Consider the following 23,225-nt stretch of genomic DNA (forward strand, 5'->3'; position numbering starts at 1 on the left):
TAAGCCTTTTGTCATTTTCCATGTAATTTCTTGTTTGCTGAGAGTTACCTAGAAAAACAAAGAAAGATGAAGAGCCCACAGAGTCCACTACCCTTGGAAGAATGATAAAGGAAAAAGCAGAATTCTCATTTTATGTTAATTACATGGATTTGATGTAGTTTTCATGTACCTACTTTTTATATATAAATATTTATTATTCATGTTAATTATTTTAATTTGGTGTTTACTTAATATCATTAACTGTATATTAATATAAATTACATGTATAACATGCAGGCATATATTGTATTTATTTAATATTATAATTCATTATATGTTAATTATTAGTATACTATATAATTATTATAATTACATATGTTTATAGCATGCATAATTATATTTATATGCATATAAAGCTTTGTTTTCATATTTAGGCCAAAGATTATTTTGCTTCTGGTAACAGAAGGACATGAACTGTGCCAGCACTTCTATAGATGCTCAGTGCTGGAAGTGACAGGATCTGCAGGAGGTAGCTTATTTTAATACAGATTTTGCTTGAGAAAATACAATATTTCATCATCTCTGAGCCTCAAAGAAAAATCTGGTTGTCGACCTTTCCTCTTAATCATGGATTTGAGTCATAACCACCCTGGGGTGAACTGAACACATTGCTCTCTCAAGTTCTTGATTATTTCCAAAAAAACTTTTAAGACTTTTTCCCTCTTGATAGCAAATGCTTATGTGGGCAAAACAGAGGAGAAGCAAACGAGTTGCTACTTCCACTATAACCTACCTTTCTGAAATGTTACAGCTTCCCTGCTGCTGGCTGACCTCACTAGACCAACCTAAAAAGAAAAAAAAAGAAAATATTCATATTATGTCACTAATAAGTTCATAGCATTCAGGATTTTGTACCTTTTTCTTGCTTCAGCATTAGTTGGATAAGATAGATAGATGATAGATAGATAGATAGATAGATAGATCTCTATCTATTTATTTATTTGAGGTGGTGGGGAACCCAGGAGATGAGGGAGTAGATGGAAAGGGAGAATCTCAAGCAGACTCCCCACTGAGTCCAGGGACTGACAGGGGGCTGAATCTCAAGACCCTGCGATCATGACCTGAGCCAAAATCAAGAGTCTGATGCTTAACCATCTGAGTTACTTGGGTGCCCCAGGATATTTTTAAAACATAAAGTGCCAGACATGCCTTCCTTTGCTCTTTGCAGCATTCATTGAGTGACTCTACCCCATCAAATATATGTCAAGTACTAGGAATAAAGAAATCAATATGCTACAATTATGGTTTGTATCCAAAGCTTATAGTCTTGGCAAAGGGTTGAAGACTCAAATGTATGCAGCACAGGTAGTCATAAATCAGCCCCATTAAGAGACAATAGGGAGTGTTGAAGCCTGTGAATAATTGAAGAAATGACTTTATTTAGTTCTTACCTCGCCCTTCCTTCCTTTCTTCTTCATAATACTCTGCTAACTAAATAAAATAGTGTGCTAATTTTGAGCTCCTAATACCAATCCAGATGGAAATATGTAAACAAATACTTTTAATACAGTAAGTAGAATCTGAAGTTATTTCTAAATCACAATTATTAATAGCACAGACCCTAGAACCAGTATGGCTTTGAATGCGGGCTTTACCATTCACCAGCTGTTTGACCTTAGGCAAGTAATCTTCCTTTGTGCTCTTCAGTTCCCTCAGGTGTAAATGGTGACAATGTAAGTATTTACTTCATCAGTTTCTCTTGAGCAGTAATTGAGTTATAACGAATAAAGCTCTTCAAACAGAGCTTGGCGCACCATGAGCTCTAAATAAAAGAGACTATTCTTAATAGGAAAGAAACAAGGCAGCACATGTTAAGATATTAAGTCTGAATAAACACAACCTGATAGAATCTTAAAATGGAAGGAACCTTGAGTCACCTTGTGGGCACCATCAACTTGCTGCTGGAGTAAGCCCAGGAGAGAATGTTCCTCCATGTTTACTCATGCAGCTAGCTCAACTCATCCTTTCCTGTTACACCAGCCAACTCTGGATAATTTTATCAAGGGAGTGCTCAAAAAAGGAGCCAAGAGACAGAGTGTAATATGTCAAAATCTCCTCTGGTAACATTGTGACTTCCATGGTGTTCTCTACATTGACCATTCCTGGTGTTTTGTTTGTTCATTTGGTTTGTTTGATTTTTAAATTGGAAACTCTAATTGGCTTTATTAAGCATTTCATGAATTGGGCACCATCCTATTTAGCCAATAGAGAGATGCTCTCCACATTGACCATTCATTTAGCATTTCATTTGCTTTATCTCAAATGAAGATCTATATTTCCCACCACACCTCAAAAATGAGCTAACCACAGCAGAAGTGGTTTTTAAGCATTGCATTGCTTTATATATTCTACAACATAATCAAAATGATAAAATATTCATAAGATGTGCACTGTCCACTCAAATATCATTTAGAAATTCTGTTGTGTCTGTTCCTTCATTGTCTCTGTGTAGGTCTCAGTGAGGATGTACAGTTTGGGGAACAGAATTAGCCAAGAGTTTGTGAAACAGTGATTAGATATTAGACTTCACTAATCTTTCTTCTCTAAAAATATATTGCATTTTCTGCATTACAGTAGAGAGTCCATTTCTCAGGATCTTTTAAGATTTGTACCTCGAGGAAAATAGGTGTGAAAAAGGTTCTGAGGCAGCCATAGATTATTGTGAAAAGGCATCAAATCATAGCTAAGAGGGTTAGAACTTTTTGCTCTTTATCTCTCATCTTTTCTAGGAAGTCTACAATGGGAAAATATCAAGAAAATGAACCATCAATTTATGCCAAATACTTGATCATACAAAATCTATGTAATTAAAGGAGAATTTATGTAACTAAAAAGAAGATGCAATTTTAGATGTAACATGATAACTGCTGGTTAAACATATAAGCATAGAAAATGTTCTGGAAGACACTTTAATATTCTCTGAACCTAGCTTTTCATCATACCCTCCCCGCCACTTCTCACAGTTTTCCAATAATTCATTTGTCAAGTATCTAAAGAGAGCTGCTTTTGCCTGCAGGCTCTCCCTTCAAAGGATGCACCACCTGGTATTCATGTTATTTTGGTTCATAATCTGCTTCTCAAATGACCTTTTCTACTCCTGAGACTGTCCTCTGCATCTTATCCCTCTCTTCTATGTATTACTTCTGTCCTGCATCATTCCACATTTGAGTTGCTATTACCTCAAGCTTATTCACCATTATCTATCCATCCCAGTGTCTCCAGGGTAGTGTAAGAACCAGAACAAGCACCAATTTGAAAGCCAAGGACTCGAGCCATTGGGGGAGAGAGGGAAGGGTATTTTCTGCCCTAAAACAATAAATATTTTTATTGGGCAGACATTTTCCTGCTTCTAAATTATTGTATACGCAAGAGTGGAATCAACCAAAAAAAAAAAAAAAGCACTTCCAAGCCTTTAACCATGAACTATTCTTGTCATGGAGAGGACCAGCAGTAGTATTAATGACAATAATGAGTAAGCCCCCATTATGGGTAAAAGCTTGTGCTAGGGGCTTGGACTACATCACTTCTAACCTTTGACCCTAATGACAGTCCACAAGGCCTCTCTCGTTAGATTAGTTTGGCTCCTGTTTTGCAGTTAAGATGACTGAAACACAAAGATTGAATAATCACCGAGTCTAATTTTTGGTAATGGTTGGGATGGAGTCAGAGTATGATCCTAGATCTTTGTGATTTTAAAGATTACTGATGTTTTAATCTATGACTTATATATTTATAGTTTTTAGAGCAATACTTTTTTTTAAAGATTGATTTATTTATTCATAAGAGACACAGAGAGAGAGAGAGAGGCAGAACATAGGCAGAGGGAGAAGCAGACTCTTCACAGGAGCCCGATGTGGGACTCGATCCCAGATCCCAGGATCACGACCTGAGCCGAAGGCAGCCGCCCAACCACTGAGCCACCCAGGCATCCCTAGAACAATATTTATATAATAAACCTTTATATAGAAGCATTATGTGCATATTAATTGCTATTATTTCCCTTTGGTCACTTATTTGAAGATGTTAATTTTTCTTCTTTCCATCAGGTGGTAGTAGCTTGGGAGACCAAAGACTACTCTAGAAACCCTACTCTGAGCTTAGGTCCATATAGAGTAATTGAGATTGAACACGATGTATATATAAAAGAAACAGGCAGATCTATTATCCTTTCTTCTTTGATCCCTTCCATCTCCTACACATCCATACTGCTTCTTAGCTAAATACTTTAGTCTTATAGAAAAAGCAGTTCCCTGGGAAAATGGCTAATTTTATCCTGATAAACTCGCTTATCATTGCATAAAATAGATTTCCATTTTAATTCAGTAATCATAAAACTACAGGGATATAAAATTCATTTAAGTTGTAGTTGACTTCAGATTGCTTTTCCTTTAGAATCTTTAACAACATGAAATCATTTGTACCTCCTTAAAATAAGTTTTTAGTTGTAATTTAAATGGAATTAAATCATCTTCTATTTATCTTAGAATAATCTCAGAATTTCATATGAAATTTCCATTTGCAGAGTTACATTTACTTATGTGGGTTTCTCTCCTGTCAATCTTTCCTTCCTCCCTCCTCTCCTCTCTCACAGACATCTCTAGAGTTCCTTTCTGGGGTGGCTATTTGGAGGGCACTAGCTTGATTAGTTCCACCTGACAGCTCTATACTGCTGTGTTACTCATAACTTTGAAGCAGTATTGCTGACCAAATGGCCAGCACCTGGATTGAGTGGCATCATACTGATCCTCTATCTAAAAATCTAAACTTGAATATTTTTGATTAGGCATGGTTCCTCCACATGCTGAGGGATACAACTGGGCTTGCCTCCCAGGGCCTTTGTTTAGAGGGTAGGCCTACCTGAGTGAGTTACCTGCTGTTACTGTGGCTCATCTACCAACTTAACTTGCAGAATTTGGGATCAACCATGTGGGTTTTTGTGCAGGATAAATCTCACCTTTCCTTGAATAAGTAGATTCATTTCAACAGCAGCTGCTTCACCTATTAATAGCATATACTGATATGTCCATCTTTATTTTTTTTTTAAGATTTATTTATTTATTTATTTATTTGAGAGAGAGAGAGAGAGAGAGAGAGAGCACAAGCAAGGGGAACAGCAGGCAGAGGGAGAGGGAAAAGCAGGCTCCCCACTGAGCATGGAGCCTAAAGCAGGGCTTGGTCCCAGGACCCTGACACCACAACCTGAGTCAAAGGCAGACGCTTAACCAACTGAGCCACCCAGGCACTCCTGATATGTCCGTCTTTAGTTGTGGTGACCTTCTCAATATTCCATTAGATTCACCTACTGTTGTGAATGTTCTTTCCAGTTGCTCTATGCAGAGTGAGAATGAGATTGTCTTCTCCTCAGAGCACGGATAGTCAGTGAGTTTTTTTTTTGTTTTTTTTGTTTTTTTTTTTTTCAGGGTTCCGGGGGATGAGGAGGAGATTTATGTAATTCTGTAGCAAGGGTAGGACACCTAAAATTAAATATGCATTTCCTAATTACCCGCCTCTACCTTAGAGTTTATTTAGTCCTGAAGGGCCAGACATCTTGGAAGTTCACGTTTGTGCTATAGGGTAATGAATTGTTACATATCTCCCAAGCTGTTATGTATCAAGCTATTTGTTTGTGCCTAGGCATTGAGACTAAACTGGTTGGCTATTTAACATGCTTATTGTCGATGTAGCCTCTTTTAAAAATCTAACAGCACAATATATTTGCTGATGCACCTCATTTCCAAAATATGAAAAGTATCCCTCTGAGGGTTTAAATAACTATAACATTGAGTGAATTATATTATATTCTGATCTGCTTGTGAAATGCTAAGAGGTGTTTTTCTTTTTTTTTTTCTCTTGTATCTTAGGATAAATTACAGGATGCACAGTCTTTCAATGATACAGTTGACTTTATTTAAATGAGCTAGGTTTTGATTAATAGATGAGAAGTAATCATTTCTATAAATAAAATATTGAATGAATTGTTTTACCCTAAATTAAATAATTGGTCATATTAACTCTATTCTTCAAGTTTATTGATGAAGCTTTTATTACCTCTGTGTACGCCCTGTGTGAAGCTGCATTATGCTGCCTCCCAGGCCTTTCTACCTCAGGTGATACCCAGTCCACTGGTAGAGGACCTGTGTCCTCCTAGTCGGTGATCACCTTTGTTTCCCACTCCTGGGTCCCTTTGTACAAATACTTCGTATTCACCAACGATTCCACCCTCTCTCTGGTCTCAAGTCTCTAAATTTGTTCTTTCTCTATTACAGATCTCATTAATATTTCCTTCCTCTCTGTGTCCTGTTTCTATTTTCCTGGTCCATCCAGGCCCTCATTATTGCTCCTCCCAGACTGTAATGCATTTGCCCTAATAACTAGTGTTTCTGCCCTAAGCTTGTCTACTTCAGTTCATTTTATGCAATGTCACCAAAATAAAAATCTATTTTTTTTTTTCAAAATAAAAATCTATTAATGTCACTTCCCTCCCTGCCAAGAACACAGTTCGGATCTCTTTCACAGCTTTCCAAACGCTGCTGCCTCTCTTCTCTGTACCCCTTCCTCACTGTGCTTCTCACTTGACTGGAGTTCCTTACACTCAGTATCCTGCTCCAGCTTTCAGAGCCTGATGGGGTGTTCATGCTGCCAAGGGTGATCTTCCCGCCACAGTCTTTCTGGTGGACACCTCTTCGTTGTTCAAAGCCCATTAACACTGATGGCTTCTCCCAGCCTCACACTAAATCAGTAAATCACTCCTCCTTCTTTGTCTTCATTCTCAATCATATGTGTATTGTGGCATGTAGTCACACATATTATGAGTATGTATTTGCATTATGTTTCCTTATTAAATTGTGGACCCCTTGAGACCAGGGCATCCTCAGTCACCTTTGTAATTCCACAGCTTAATAATAGCTGCCATAGCATGGGTTTGTTGAACTGGTTCAATTCTCCTATAAATGTTCTCTATGTTAGAGAATAGCTTCTTAGCAGGGTATTAAAAGACTACATTTGGGGTATGTCTAAAGTCTATTATTGTCTGATTAGTTCAATTAAGAGTCCAGTGTTAATGAGGCCAAGGTTTTAGTTTCATTTCTCTGTGGAGCAGTTAACATTGTACCTCAACTGTCAGTAAGCTCAACTAGCTGCCTAGTAAATCCCATTGGTTCCAAGGGAAAGGGAAAATGAGAATGATTTAGGTCAAATTCATTTCAACTATTAGACAAATTGAATTAAATATATTTCTTATTGCTATTCAAAGCACAATTTCACATTTCTGTGTGAAACAAACATCCTATTTTGTCCACAGCTGCCGTCCACAGATCTTTAGGATTGCTAGCCTTTGAGCTTCCAGTCTACCCACGCGCCTCTCCATCTGTATTTTCCAGGTGAGACAATGCGCATCGCCTCTTCAGAGTTTGCTGATGACCCCTGCTCATCAGTGAAGCGTGGCACCATGGTGCGGGCCGCGAGGGCTTTGCTCTCAGCTGTAACGCGCTTACTCATCCTGGCGGACATGGCGGATGTCATGAGACTTTTATCTCATCTGAAAATTGTACGTATGTGGAACTTATCAAAACTTGCTCTATGGGGGTGGCAACGGTGACTATGTATATTAGAGCGTGAACTGAACTCATGATGTTTCACTGCTCACCAGCTCGCTTACTCACAAAAGTATTATGCCCTCCAATTTTTCTTTTTTTTCCTCCAATTTTTCTAATACTAAAATTATATTCAATAATATACTCAAAAAGTTATAGAAGATTCACTTGACTTTGGGTCTCTCCTTTACTTCTTGGAATGCAAAACAGTATATTCTTTTAGGCTCCAGAGGCTGAGCATGGTGTACCTGCCTTGACCCTGTCTGGTAATTCAGATCAGTGCTGATCCATGTGGTAATTCAGAGTGGGTCAGCTCTTCTGGTTAGCTGGCCAAATGACCACCTGTGCCCACCTTAATATGGATCATGTGTTAAATTACATTTTATTACCTGCTCCAGCCTTGCACTTTTGTAGACTTATGGACTTTGAACGTACCTTAGTCTGGCACATCTCATGGCTAAGGTCAATCTTGTTTCACCAAGCCTGGCATCTAATATAACTGGACTGGGTCTCTGGGCACTTACATGTCCCACTAACCCATAGACCCCTATTGTAAGTGCCTTCCTGGTCATAGTCCCTTGGTTTCTTTCAATTCTTTTGTTTCTAAAACAAGTGATTCTCTGTCAAAAAGTCTTGTATAGCATCTTACCTGAGTTGGCCCAAATAAAAGAGCTAAGATTCTGAGTTATAATATAAACTCCTTGATACTATGAAACATCTCCAATTCTAACCCATCCGGCATGAGTTCCATGGTCATAAACCACAAAGCAAGGTAGAGCTCTTCCTGGCTTCTGTAAGGAGGCCTGACGAGCCAAGGGGTGTAAAGCACAACCTGTTTGGGAGTTTCCTATCAGAATTTTCTGAGAATGGGCCTGAAGAAGCCAAGAAAGGCTCTTGTGGTTTGGATGAGGTGGGCACTATGAGGAGAGGGCACCAAGGGACAGTATAATGTTATGATTTGTTATAGTATTGACATGTCCATGACATGCATATGACAGTATAATGTTATGATTCCACTGTGTAGCTCCTGGAATAATATTAACTTCAATATCGGCTTGATGTCCACTTGCCAACTGTGTTGTCATCTACCACATAACCTCCTTACATTTCAGACACTTGATCTGTTAATATGGAGCTGATGGCACTACAGCCCTCAGAGTTGTGAGAGATTTAAAATGAGTAGAATTCCTATGGAGCTTTTATCACAGAGTTGTGGTGCAAAGTAAGTGTGTGGTAAATGGCAGTGATGTTGCTATTTTCAGATCCCTGAAACCTCTCGCAGAGCTCACTGGTGGCTGTCATTCCTGCCCTTCCAAGTGTGCTATATGCATCTTCTAAGCAGCAGATTACTTTGTTCTCAAGTGTGTGGGAGAAAAAGTTTTGTTATCTTTCCTTAACAGCCTGCTGAGTCTTCAGAGGCAACATTTTAAGAAAGATCTTCCCCCAGATGGACAATCTTCCTTTCCTAGGGGAGAAGAGGACTGAACCTAAAGAGATTAACTTTATGTCCTGTATGTTATTGTTCTGCGTCCTGTTCAGTGATTCCTGGGGAGTGATGGCAGGCTGAACATTTTCCCTGAGCTGTCCACGGGCACAGAATGCTCGTGCATCCAGGATGCAATGTCGTACAGCACCAGTTCCTGCCTGTAATCCTGCCTTTCTACCCACTTGTTTTGACCAGTGCTGTCTACTGATAGTATCAGGGCAGCCTGTCATCATGTGGAGTCAACTGTATTCTTTTCCCGACGCAGCAGATTAAGGGAAGCTTAAAAAAAAAAAGGGGGTTTAGCACAAAGTCACGGAAAGGTCAACCCAGCAATATTAAGTAGTTCTGTCAGACTGTCAGTAGTAAAATTAAAAATAATGTTGGACTAAATAACGCATTTGTTGTACTTAGAGCACAGCCTCTGTAGCAGCAGTGATGGAATGTTGCCATCTTGTGGACTGAACAGGAACTGCAGTGTCCGGGCTGCCCCACTCAGGCGGTGGGTTCAGGTCAGCCAGGGTTTCCTATCATGGGGCTGTTGTCCCCCACACTCTCACAAAAAAACAACAAAACAAAACAAAACAAAAAACCACCATGTGTCGACAATCCATTGCAATTGAACATGGTGTCAAATTCTACTTTAGCTTTTCCTTCTTTTCCAGAGAAGCACATTCTCTCATGAACAAAAGAGCGCTGTCTGCAAGCATCTATTCATTTGTTTTTAACTCAGATGAAGAAAATATCTTTATGTGTTTAGATGGAGCAGGTTGGAAATGACCATCTACACCTTTTTTAAGGCTTTTTCCAGATGAATTATATTTTTAAAGATTTCATTTATTTTTAAATATTTTATTTATTCATGAGAGACACACAGAGAGAGGCAGAGACACAGGCAGAGGGAGAAGCAGGTTCTCTGCGGGAAGATGGTGCAGGACTTGATCCCAGAACCCCAGGATCACGACCTGAGCCAAAGGCAGACGCTCAACCACTGAGCCACCCGGGTGTCCTGACTTTTTCCAGATTAAAAAACAAACAAACAAACAAACAACAACAAAAAACATGAGTTTCCTTACCACATGGATGATAAAACATAGGTAAGAAAACATGACAGATGATTTTCCATAAAAGTAGTGACTCCATTTTCTTTTGGTTCAGATGATTGAATAGTACCCTATATGAGTCTGTAGCTTCCTGCCGTGGTAACCTTTTTTTACCTTTAAGCATTATGCATTTTACCTTTTTATCTCTTAGGCCATATGCCAAATTTTTATTGCTCTCCTTTCCAGATAATGATATTTTCTCATTTCTGAGTAGCTTACAGGAACACAGAGGGGATTGCCTTATCAGAAACTTATATTCATGTTTTTTCATCAATAATTCACTGAGTAGATAAAGGATAATCAGTTTATTTTCCTAAAATACCTGCTCTCATTCTCTGCCCTGCACCCCAAAAAGTAATTGTCAGCAAATTGAGTAGTCATGAGCAAATATAATCCACAACAGAAAAATGAGTAAAGAATTACGGTGGAGGGCAGCCCAGGTGGCTCAGTGGTTTGGCGCCTGCCTTCAGCCCAGGGCATGATCCTGGAGACCCAGGATCGAGTCCCACATCAGGCTCCCAGGATGGAGCCTGCTTCTCCCTCTGCCTGTATCTCTGACACACTCTCTCTCTCTCTCTCAAGAATAAATAAATAAAAATCTTAAAAAAAAAAAAAAAAAGAATTACTGTGGAGATGGTGTGAATAGCAGGGCAAAGGGGCTTTGCATTCTGCTACCCTAAAATTATGTTCAGAAACCTAATGTTTACATGACTGCTAAAGAGCCTGTCTTTTCATATAACATGCAAATATTCTAGTTGCTCATACTAAGCTACTTGTTTTATTATGCACGTATTTGTATGGGCTTTAATGTAGAGCTCCTTTTTAAACATCTTAAGGATTCTCAAGACTGAAGAAGGTCTTCTCTACTGTTGTTGTTTTAAATTCTGGACAATAGTGGTTGAATAGTGGGTGACATATAGTTCAAAGCTTGGTTATCACCCAGGTGGGAATTTGATGTTCCTGAGCAAAGCTAAAGTAATCATTTGCACATCAGACATCATTAAAAAATACTGAATTATAATCACTTGCATTGTTGCAGTTGCTGTGAGTGATTCCCTAGCCAGACATCTGATGTTAGCAATCAGCTAACATTGTCAGTGTGTTAGGTTGATTGATATGTGGCACTTCAGACTTTTCACGGAATCCCACATTGCAATTGATGATCATGAAGAGGGATATTTATTTTCCCTAGACTCTGAATTAATGTAATCAGATTGTATTGTCAATTCTTAGTATCGGTGATGACATTGCACACACAAATTCATCTTGACATGTATGTGTCAGAGAAAACAACCCCCCTTTTTTCTATCCTCAGGCTAGGTCCTGGAATAATGATATTCTTGATTATCTCAGACTTTCTCTCTAAAAGTGGAGTGGCAAAATAGAAAAACAATCACCCCTTAATCATTTTCCCAGAAAAGTTAGATTACCTTCATAGCAATCAGAGGCCAGATCTAATGCTGCTGGCCCCCTTGTTTGGGAGGCTTTGATGAGGCAGGGTGACTTTAACATTACCTGTGCTTTTTGTGACATTAGCATAAAATAGTGTTGTGTGTCCTTAGTAATGGATTATTTCTTGATAGTTGCCTGTTTAGTCCCACAGCTCTAATGTAGTGCTTGTGTTTGAAGAATAGCAGTCAGTCGAGGTAAAATAGACTTGTCTGTTATTATAAAGAGAGAAATTACTGCCCAGGTTTTTTAATTAAAAATCTATTTATTTATTTGAGAGAGAGAGAGAGAGAGAGCAAGCACATGTGCGGGGGAAGGGCAGAGACAGGAGATAGAAATAATCGAGCCGACTCCTCGCTGAGCATGGATCCAGATGTCGGGCTCGATCCCACGATCATGACCTGAGCTGAGATCAAGAGTCAAACACCTAACTGACTGAGGCCACTCCAGTGCCCCTTAGAATATCTTCTCTGTCAGAGCTATTGTGGCATTAACTAGGTTGCAACTAGGTTGTTTGGAATTTATTTGTGTATTTAGTTATCATTTCAAGAAATACTTATGGATGCCAACTATATACAACACACTGTGCTTAGATAGCTTAAAGGTGAATAAGTCTCAGCCCCTGCCTTCAAAGCTTTATAGGCTACTGGGGGGGGAGGGGACACATTAAGAAAGAAAGCCGTGCAAGTTGGGAAAATGTGCATATTGCTGTAATCTCACCTATAATGATAGAAAATCATAATAATTAGGATGTTTTCCAGTTTAAATAACAGAAACCCAACTCAACTTGGTACTTTAAAAAGGGAATATATTGGGTCGCCAAACTAAGAAGTCTAGAGGCATTTAGATTCAGGCAAGGCTTGATCAAGGTACAAAAATATGACAAGAACCATGTTTCTATCTCCTTTTCTTCACAAAGGGCCCTCTTATCTACAGGTGTTATCTCACAGTCTCAAAATAGCTGCTAACCATTTTCAAGATTTTCCTCTCCTAGACTAAGGATAGCATGAAAGAGTAAATTCTCTTCCCTGGTAGCTCAAAATGAAAGTTCTACAGTCTTGTTAGGTCTGTTGACTTGTGAATTAGGTGCTTATCTCTGAGTTAATTAGAGAGGGAAGGAGATGTGCTGATTTTTAAAATTTGGTTAGCACTTATTCCTTTCCTTCACCATCCCCTAAGCCCCATATAGGATCAGTTCAACCAAATTATAGTGGTGGTCATTTGAAGATAATATGAGGAAGGGTGGGGACGCCAGGGTGGCTCAGTGGTTGAGCATCTGCCTTTGGCTCAGGGCGTGAACCTGGGGTCTGGGATCCAGTCTGCATTGGGTTCCCTGCGAGGAACCTGCTTCTCCTCTGCCTATGTCTCTGCCTCTCTGTGTGTGTCTTCCAGGAATAAATCAATAAATCAATAAATAATCTTTAAAAAGAAATGAGGAAGGGTGATGTGCCTGGGAGAAGGAGGTCTCAGGATTGAGTCTCATTAAATTGAATGAGGTTTATGTTTCCCAGACCAATTTCTTGGATTAGATTGAACAGGTTGGGGTCACAAGCCCAAGCCTAAGCTGGGGCCTAAAAGTTGAGGGTGACTGGAAATAAGTTGGTCCCATTAGGAGAGTTGGGGGATGTATCATTCTGTGCAATAATAAAATAATAAGATTGAAACTACACAGTGATTTCAGCAAGGAGAGTTTATTATGAGGAATCATTAACTCCCAATAGCAGATTAGAGTCATAAGAGACCGAGTAACAAAAAGAGAGCTCTAAAAAACATAAGGATGGCAAATACAAGGAGCAGCTGCCACCCCAAGGACTGAGATACAGTGCTTCAGGGAGACCTTCCCCATCACCCTGAGCCAGGGCCAAGAATAGATCTTCCTACGTCTTCACTTGATGACAGAGAGATTACTGAGGTTCCACACAAGCTAATAGAACTTGCTGGAAATCTGCCCTTAGGGCATCAAGGAAAAATTGCTCATTGAGAGGCGTCTCACTAGGAGCATTCCACTATAGCATCATCCAAAGTGGACCATGCTAAGGGAAGCTGCTGGCCACCTAGTGGTGAAGAGGCTACTTCTGCCTAGTAGAACTTTTGGAGGGAGCATACCAAAACCAAGAAACAAAACCTTTCCCTCCTCGATTGCCAACCAGCACTCTCTATTAACGAGGCTTAACATCATGCCAAATGGGAAAGGAATAATATTTAAAAGGCCTAGCCATGTTTTGACAGAGCAGATAGAGGTGTGAATTTGGATTTGATAACTAGCCCAGGGAAAGAGTAGTTAGTGAATGCAAAGGGAGTGCTCACGCCATACGAAAGAAGATATATTCAAGTCAGACAATAGACATCAGCTACAGAGAGCTTCACAAACCAAGGGAAAGAACAAAGGCATGAGAGCAAGAGAAGGGATTTGGGGTATTTTCAATAATATAATTGATTCTGTCTTGTTGGAGCATAGAGGGCAGGGTGGGAGAGGCACTAAGAAAGTTGGACAGGGAGATACACGTGCCTCAGAGAACATGATGATTCATTTGGGCTCTATGTGTAGATTATAGAGAGCCATCAAGTAGCCACCAAGAAACATTAGAATCAGAGCTGTGATTTAGATAAATAATTTTGGTAGCAATGTGGAGAAAGAATTAGAAGAGAGATGAGTCCAAATAAGGGGACTGAGGAAGAGACCATTGAGATTATCCAGGCCAATGAATAAAAGAAAAGCTGGGTGAAGTCAATGGCAGGGTGTATTGTGAAAAGGAGGCCAATTTTAAAGATATTAAAGAGGTGGGATGACTAAAACCCAGAGACTTATCAGATGGGGCAAGGCTCTTTATATTTGTAACCGGTTGATCAGTAGAATCCAAACCCAAACTCCCATCCACTTTATAAACCTATCCTTTTCTGGGAAACTGAGACAACAGAGCTGGGGAGTTAAAAGCATGAACTCTAGAGCAAACTATCTTGGTTTAGACCCAGGGTCCCCTACTCACTTGCTGTGAGGCCTTTCAGGAAGCCTCTGTATACTCTGACTTCAATCTCTCTCCCATAAAGTAAAAAAATAAAATAAAATAAAATAAAAGGACAACTATCAATTGCAAAGGGCTGTTTTCTGGGACGAAATTAGGTATATGTAAGCCATTTAGAACAGTGTCTGGTACATCTCCTAAGTACTCAATGACACTGACAAGTGTTATTTTTTCTTGCACCAGCTGAAAATAACTTTGGAAATATAAGCTATATTACTGTTGTGCTTCATTAAACATGACACTTTAAGAATATATGACGCTAGCATTTAATCATCCTTGCTTTCTGATGAAATCATTTTCTTGTTAACAAGAAAACAAAATTTAATCAGGAGGGGCAGCTTATCAAGGAAAAAGACTATCTAATCAAGAAGGCCAGCTTTAGGAGGCAGAGACATAAAATATGATGATACTGAGATACCAGTGGCCAAACCAGAGTACATGGCTAACAAGTAAAGTAATAAGATATAGAATCTTATATCCACTCATGTATTAACTTAGGCAACTACTATTTCCAAGGTATTTGATTTTTTTTTTTTTTTTTTAAGTAGCCATGCCCAGCATTGAACCCATTGTAGGGCTTGAACTCACTACCCTGAGATCAAGACCTGAGCTGAGATTGAGTCAGAGGTTGCTTAACCAACAGGTGCCCCCAATATAATATTTTTAATTTAGTGATAAAACCAGATCCTTAATAAGAGAGTTATATGTGACTTATTAAATACTTTCATCAATGTCGCTTAAAATCCTCTCAACTCAATATCCTTACTAGGACCCTGGAATGAGGTCAGTCTGTCCCAGTTGAATTAGGATCGTTAGGCCAATGATACATAGCCATGGTATGGATGGCTTACATGGATCACAAGGCAGACAAATGGCATAGCTGGGGTTCAGACAAGAGCAGCCTGACTCACGGCCCTCCTCACACATACTGACTTAGATCTAACACTGTGGGGTGCAGAGAGGTAGAGAAAGTTTTTGGGAAAAGTGGCCCAGGCTCTTCTTCTGTAAAAGAACTGCTTTTTACGGTGTTTGTTTGGCTTATATGGAGTCAACTTCCTTTAACCCAGACATCCAGAAAGAAAAAGATTTTTGGCTCTATTCAAAAATAAAAGCTTGAGAAGTCCAAATGAATATAAAAATCAAAAGTGCCTGGTGACTCTCTTTCTCACCTTCATATCCCTTTAGCAATCCCATTTGTCTTCTCTCACTGCCCGCCCCCCCCACCCAACTTTGGGCTCATTTCTTCCATGTTTCTATGGTGAGAACTTTCTACTAGGTGACCTCTTAGATCCTTCTAGATTAAAACTCTAAGTATGGCTAAGTCGACCTTTACACAGACAGACTCCATCATTGGTGTTTCTCAAAAAAAACAAAAACTTGATTGAATTAGAAACATAAATTCAACCTAGCATCTGGATTCTTCAAAGAAAACCAATGAAAAAAATGTTAGGTGTAACACAATACTCCAAAGTGGTCTGATTAATAATGGGTAAGAAGACAGTTTTTATATATATTAGAACAAATCCAAGATTTAGCTCCCTCAGAGATAATTATTTTGCTCTTCCCTGGAACCAGTTTTTATGTCCTCAGGAAAGATTTACAGTTTAAATAAGCAGCAGGAACAAATTTACTGCCAAGAGCTGTCCTCTCAGTGATGCTGTTGATAGCCATGTTAAGATAATTATAAATCTATTTAGGAAGCGAGACATTACTGATTAGTTGTTTTAAAGAGTTTGAGGTATGATATTCTAATTAAACTATGAAAATGCTTTATATGGCCCGTTCCATACCATAAAATGTAACTTGATTTGAGTCTCTAAAAAAGCATCCTTACACACAACAGTCCTTTTTCCAGTGATACTTGTGGCTTTCTACATTGTCAAACAAAGAACTCCCTGTATGTTTTCTTTTGATTTGCCTCAAACTACAAGAACTAATCAGAATTCTGTGGTAGGCCCCCATTTTCTGCATTTCACATTACTGTTTCTAAGCTGCCTGTTCTTTTTTCTATTCTATCAAAAGCCTGCACTAGTGGAAGCCTCTCTACTAGGCTCCCTTTTCATATAGAAGAACTTTTGATTTTGCAAACACCTGTCTGTGTCTTATTCACTCAAATTGTGTTCTTGGTTATTTCCTCTGATAAAATTGTTCCTACAATAATGCAGCGTGACTGACAATGATGTAGTCGGTTACTTCATAATATCTTAATTTTAATTGAGGCCACAGGTGTTATAGTCTTAAATCATTGCCAACTGTGGAAATCTTCACCGTGTTAAAGTTAAAATCATTCTGGAGAGGAGAGCTTAGTACCTCCCATTCCTCAAGTCATTCATAAAGGACTTCTTAGTGAAATTCATAACTGAAGTCCAGGGTCTCTCTGGAAAAGTTTCAGGACACAGTTGGCAGGAATTTGGAAGCAGGACACATCATTGGGAAGGTGTGCTTGATGCCACCTTCAGCTGCAACAAAACTTCAAATTCTCTTGCTTTTTCCAGATTCAGTAGCTCCTCTTTATAGTGGATGGCGAGGTGTAGACTCAGCTTACAAGTACAGTCCCTTTAGTTCTGGCCTCCCGAGGTGTTGACAAGAAGTGTGGTTACAGATTCAAGTGTGCTCAAATTTATAGGAGTTCCTTCAGATTTTGTTGAAGCACTTTCTCCTCCGAAGATTTCTAGAATTTGTTTTCAAATTCCATATTTTCTTCTTGGATCTATTTTCCTGTATGTTTCTACTTGAAGTTAGAAGTCTGTATTCCTTATCAGAATCATAACCCAGTAAAATAGTTCAATATAGTTCGAATGCTCCAAGTGTTCTGCAGCTGTCTCCCAGGTACAAAGTATTCTGTGTATCATGAATAAATATTCTGATTATAAATGCATATCAGGGGTACTTCTATTTTATTTAAATACTAATTGTTTATTTTTTTACAAATTACAATTTCCAATGTGTTTAATATTTCAATTCTATCCATTTATAAGTGTTTCTTATTACCTCAGGTGGAAGAGGCCCTGGAAGCTGTCAAAAATGCTACAAATGAGCAAGACCTTGCAAATCGCTTTAAAGAGTTTGGGAAAGAAATGGTGAAACTTAACTATGTAGCAGCAAGAAGACAACAGGTGGGAGAAGTTTTGGAAAATGTATGTTTAAGTAACTTCCTACCTTTACAGGCCTGAACAACAGATCAGCCTCATCTGCTGGTTATCAAAGTATCAAATGCTTTCAGAACCTATGATCAAAAAAGGCTGTGTCCTACATCGGCCAGTTTTCATATCATTGTGGACCCTGGGGTACTCTCGGGCCCCTGCCTACCTAGAATAGGTCACTGGCCTCCTGTCTGACTGATGGGGACCATTCTAACCTTTTTTCCACTGTAGGAAAAACTCCCCAGTTGAAAAAAAAAAAAAAATAGCAAACTTTTGTGTGGTGCTATGGATGCTCTCTGAACACCACCTCTTTACTTGCCTTACTTTTTATTTCCTAGCCCCATAGACACCACAATGCATATGCAGCATGTTGAGTGAAACCTTTATGAAAGCCAGGAAGACAATGCAAATAAAATCAAGGAAAGGCAGAAAGAGAAATGGCGGGGGTGGGGGGGGCGGGTATAGGATATAACACAGGTGAGTGTGAGTTACTTTGATGAAGGTGGCTCACATGGGATCTTGTGTCTCCCTTTAAAGATAGCAGCTCTACACATTAAGTACCATTAGAGTTTTGTTCTCAAGGGTATGTTTTTTTTTATTTTTTCCCTAGGGAAAAAACCTCTTCAAATGTGGAGGGGTCAGTTAAAATCCTTTCCACCCATCCTCTTGACTGTTCCTAGAATTCAACATTTGGGGGCAATTCCTAGCGCCTTAAGATTGTTTATGACCAATAAGAAAGTTCCATTCAACAAACATGTGTTGAGTGTTCATCTCTGACACGTTGAAGGAATACTGGTACTATAAATTTGACGAAGATCTAGTTCCTGCCCCTAAAAAGCTTACAATACTTTTTTGTGTAAGAGACAGAGATGTGATTTTAGATGATGATATTTAAGTATTTTGTAATTAGCAGAATTCAAGTGGAATCTTGTGTAATAGTCCAAAATATAAGATGGGTGGAGTGAAGTTACTCTGAAGCACATATGTGAGACCAAAAAACTACGTAGCTTATTTAAACAGCTGAAGAGAAAAAAGAAAAAATTGAATCTTGATCCTAGTGAACCGAAAGGACAATTGGCAAGAAAGGTAGGGGCCTAGAAATTCAGTCATGGAAAATTTTTGGATTTTTTTTTTTTTTTAATTTTTGGATTTTAAGTGGGTGGGTAGTATTTGAATAGTTCAAAGTATGGCATCAGGGTCTCAAATTTACATTTTAATATTTTAGATATGCTGAACAAAGGAGAGTAGAAGAGTAGAGAGCAGCTATAGTTGGGAGGGGCTGATGTCTAGGTGAGAGATGGTCTTGATGAGTTGGTAGTGGTGGAAATGAAGAAGATTTATTTTGAAAATAGACCTGATGTTAAATTAGATGTGTCAGGTTAGAAAGTGGCAACAACCAGTTGAGTTCTAAGGTTCTGGTTTGAGCAAATGGGTAGATGGTGAATTTATAGAGATGGAGAAAACTGGGTCAGTTGGGTATGGAAATTAAGATTTCATATTTAGATACATTGACTTTTGAGATGCTTGTGAGCTATCCATGTAAAAATGTCAAATAGAAGAGAGATGTGGGTTGGAGATGGAAACACCAGTCATCAGTATATATAGCTGGGTATTAAAATCAATGGGAATGTATGAGATATTTATATAATACCCACACATATAATTTATTTCATTAATACCTTGTTTTTAATTAACTGCTAGACTCTTCCAAGAAAATTTAGGGGAAAAAATAGAATTGGAAGAAGGAAAAACACACCTAACACTCTACCACTCAGGGGAAAAAATGGTGCAATTTTGGTATAATGCCTTTTAGTTATTTATCTTCATACTCTACTTATAATCCTACTTTGTATATAAATAGGCATATTGTGTTCTGCTTTTTCATTTGTCTTGTAAATATTATCTATTTTTATTGAAAACTATTATATCCACAGTCTATCAAATAGATGCTTCAGTCATTTACTTAACAAATTCATAATTCAACATTTAGATTGTTTGCAGGTTTTTTATGTAATTAACAAATCTTTCCTCAAATATTTGTATGGAGAGACTCCATCCATCTCTCACTTCCACGTTTAGATTTTTTTTATAAGTATAGTATAAAGTAACATATGCACTTTCCAGACCTCTGTTCTGGAAGTTAAAAAGGCCCTTCATTACTAGTCAGGAGAAACTTACTTTCAGTGCCTAGATTATTGCCTAGCATATAGAACACACTTGGGTGTTGGTTGCCTATTTGTGTTCATGCCAAGACTAAAAATAACCCCAAATTAGAAATCACGTTGAGGGCAGCCCCGGTGGCACAGCGGTTTGGCACTGCCTGCAGCCTAGGGTGTGATCCTGGAGACCCGGGATCGAGTCCCACTTCGGGTTCCCTGCATGGAGCCTGCTTCTACCTCTGCCTGTGTCTCTGCCTCTCTCTCTGTGTGTCTATGAATAAATAAATAAAATCTTAAAAAAAGAAAAGAAATTACGTTGACTGGCATGAATTTGTTAGTACATAAACAAAAAAGGACAGTTGGTTCAGTTAATTGTTACTTAGTGTCAATTTGTCTTTACAGTCCTAGATAAAAAATATAATGTGCCTCTCTGATGATTATTTTGACCAATAAAAGAGAGGATGTCATTGTTGCCAAGCCGTTTATGTACTACAGACTGAATGAACAAATAGAAATTGAACCCCAGTGGTTTAATGATAATTTGAAGCTGGAAAAAAAATTCTGAGATTTTTCCTCAGCTGGCAATCCTACATAGTGTCAGAGAGCAGCACCGTCTTTAACATTTCCATAAATGATGTGAACATTTCTTAACAATATTCTTTAAAGCTGAAGATCAAAAGACTCCCCACTGGTGGTATTTTGACAGCCAAAACTAGGAAGACAAGTCATCTTTGGTCTTTTTTTATTCCCTAAACTCAATGACTGAGCTGCCATTAAAGGTATCTTTAAAAAAAAAAAAAAAAAAACTATTCCAGAAATGATAATGAAGAGGCAGTGATGGACTAAGCAAAACTCAGAAGAGTCTGATTGCCAATGTTTGTAATTGTAATTGAATAGGGAGGCAAGCAGTAGCAGAGACTAAAGTTTGGGTTTTCTATCTGCTGAGAACAAACACTGTTCCACCAAGCTACTGACAAGGTAGCTTGGTTTTTACATTTTTCCCAACCATATTTGAGTGCCTTTTATGAGCCAAACACTGCTAATGAGTTAAGAGCTGCTAAGCAAGATAGACAAGGCTTCCTGCTATCAGTAGACAAAATACAGGAGGGAAACGTGTTCAAGTAAATGCAATAAAGTATAATAAATTTTGATGAAAGGAGGGGATACGGGCTTGTGGGAGCAGATAGAAGGGAGTATAGCTTAGGAAACTGGATGGAGTATGCTCCAAGAGGATGGGCCATGTCAGGTGAAAGGGTAGGTAGAGGAGGGGTATTCAGGTATCTCATACAGAAAGAATATTATATGCAAAGTCCTGGCATCTAGAGTAAGCACGGGGGAGAATAGATAGTTTATAAAACTCAGTATGGTTTATAAAACTTAGTTTGTGACTCTGAGTTCTAGAACAAATGCTTCTGTGGCAACCTTTGTGGATGTGACAAGTTTCCTATTTTGCGTGCACAGGAGCTGAAGGACCCTCACTGTCGGGATGAGATGGCAGCTGCCCGAGGGGCTCTGAAGAAAAATGCCACGATGCTGTACACAGCCTCCCAAGCATTTCTCCGCCACCCGGATGTTGCTGCCACGAGAGCCAATCGAGATTATGTATTTAAACAAGTCCAGGAGGCCATTGCTGGCATCTCCAATGCTGCTCAAGCTACCTCGCCCACTGATGAAGCCAAAGGCCACACAGGCATCGGCGAGCTGGCTGCAGCTCTGAATGAGTTTGATGTAAGTATCCCAGTGATGCACACAGAGGAGTATACACTTGCATTGAAAGAAATTATTTGGGGGATGAAGGGCCACAATAGTATACATGGATTTACCCTTCTTCAAGGCTTGTGATAATAAGGTGAACTACATAATGTGTTTGTTATTAGGAATCCAGCGTAGGGGCAGAGCCTAGTTTTCTTGTATTTTAAGGATCTTACAACTGTGTTTAAGAGGACCTGATCTTATGCAAGCAGAAACCCTGTAAACTCTTAGTTTACCACTAGTTATTTAATACCTTTAATATTAATACCACTAGTTATTTTTGCGACAGTTCATCATGTGGATGATTAAAAGGACTAATGTCATAGGCAGTGTAGGTTTAGATTGCCTCTATGTTACACTGGGTGAAGTATCTTCTTCAGTGTCTTCCTTTTAAATCTATGACATACTCTGTTGTCCTCTGATCCCACATGGGATCCTTGTCTCTCTAGAATCAGCTCCTCTGGGTAGCACCCCATGTTGAACCCATGAATGACCCACATTCTGCACCCGCTCTTTCTGGGGTTGTGTCTCAATGAGGGAAACAATGGGAAGATGGCGTCAAAGTGAATGAGAGGGATGCATGTAATTAATACCCCTTACTTTCCTTGGGTCAGGATATAGGCCCACCTATAGGAAGCTGGAATTCATCTGAGTTCATCCTGTATTCAGTGTGAGAGCCTACATGTGTTGTGAGAGCTACCAAGATTTAAAAGAATCTTTTTTTCTTTAAAGATTCTATTTATTTATATGACAGGAGAGAGAACACAAGCAGGGGGAATAAGAGAGGGAGAAGTAGGCTCCCCACTGAGGAGGGAGTCCAATATGGGGTTCAATCCCAGGACCCTGGGATCATGATCTGAGCCAAAGACAGATGCTTAGCCGACTGAGGTACCCAGGTGCCCAAGATTTAAAATAATCTGTATCTGTTTTCACGGATTGTATTTTCCTGTAGGGAAATGGGAAAGTAAAATGTGTTAAATACCTTTTAAGTGATAAAACACTTATTACAGGAATTCATAAGAGAAAAATAGATTGCTTAACAGCTATGGAGAAAGATGATGAGCTTGCTTTTGGATCTGTTGACATGAATTTTTGGCAGGGGATGACTGACTAGCAAAGCGGATCAGGAACAAAACAGTGATTGCTAAAGACATAAAGCTGTGAGATACAATGGAGGAATAATTATAACAATTCAGATAGCCATTTGCAGTTTTCACAGGGGTCTCCTCTTTTTTGTTAGTCAAAATATATATAGCTTAGACTGTATACTGTTCACTAGGTTTTTTTGTAATAATTAAATATAATTTAAAGCATTTACAGCAGAAATTGGGGCTTAAAATGTAATTCACAAAGCTTTAGGAGACAACTGAAAATCCATTGGAACTAATAGAGTTCAGTAAGGTTATCAGTTTTAAAATAAGCATAACAGAAGACAATAGATTTCCCAAGTGCAAAAGTGTAGAAGAAAAATAGATCCTATTG

General features: G+C 38.8%; 1 protein-coding gene across 7 annotated transcripts in view; it reads left to right on the forward strand.

The window, feature by feature from the left end:
- The window catches only part of CTNNA2 (catenin alpha 2), a 1,079,777-nt gene that overhangs the window by 318,274 nt on the left and 738,278 nt on the right, over positions 1–23,225 (forward strand). For all 7 annotated transcript variants that reach the window (XM_072769992.1, XM_072769991.1, XM_072769993.1 and 4 more), the window contains 3 exons: positions 7,419–7,585; positions 17,686–17,805; positions 21,453–21,719. In XM_072769992.1, the coding sequence (XP_072626093.1) occupies positions 7,419–7,585; positions 17,686–17,805; positions 21,453–21,719 (554 nt within the window). The remainder of the gene's footprint in view (positions 1–7,418; positions 7,586–17,685; positions 17,806–21,452; positions 21,720–23,225) is intronic.

The sequence above is a fragment of the Canis lupus genome, chromosome 12 (assembly GCF_048164855.1).
Source record: "Canis lupus baileyi chromosome 12, mCanLup2.hap1, whole genome shotgun sequence".
NCBI lineage: Eukaryota > Metazoa > Chordata > Mammalia > Carnivora > Canidae > Canis > Canis lupus.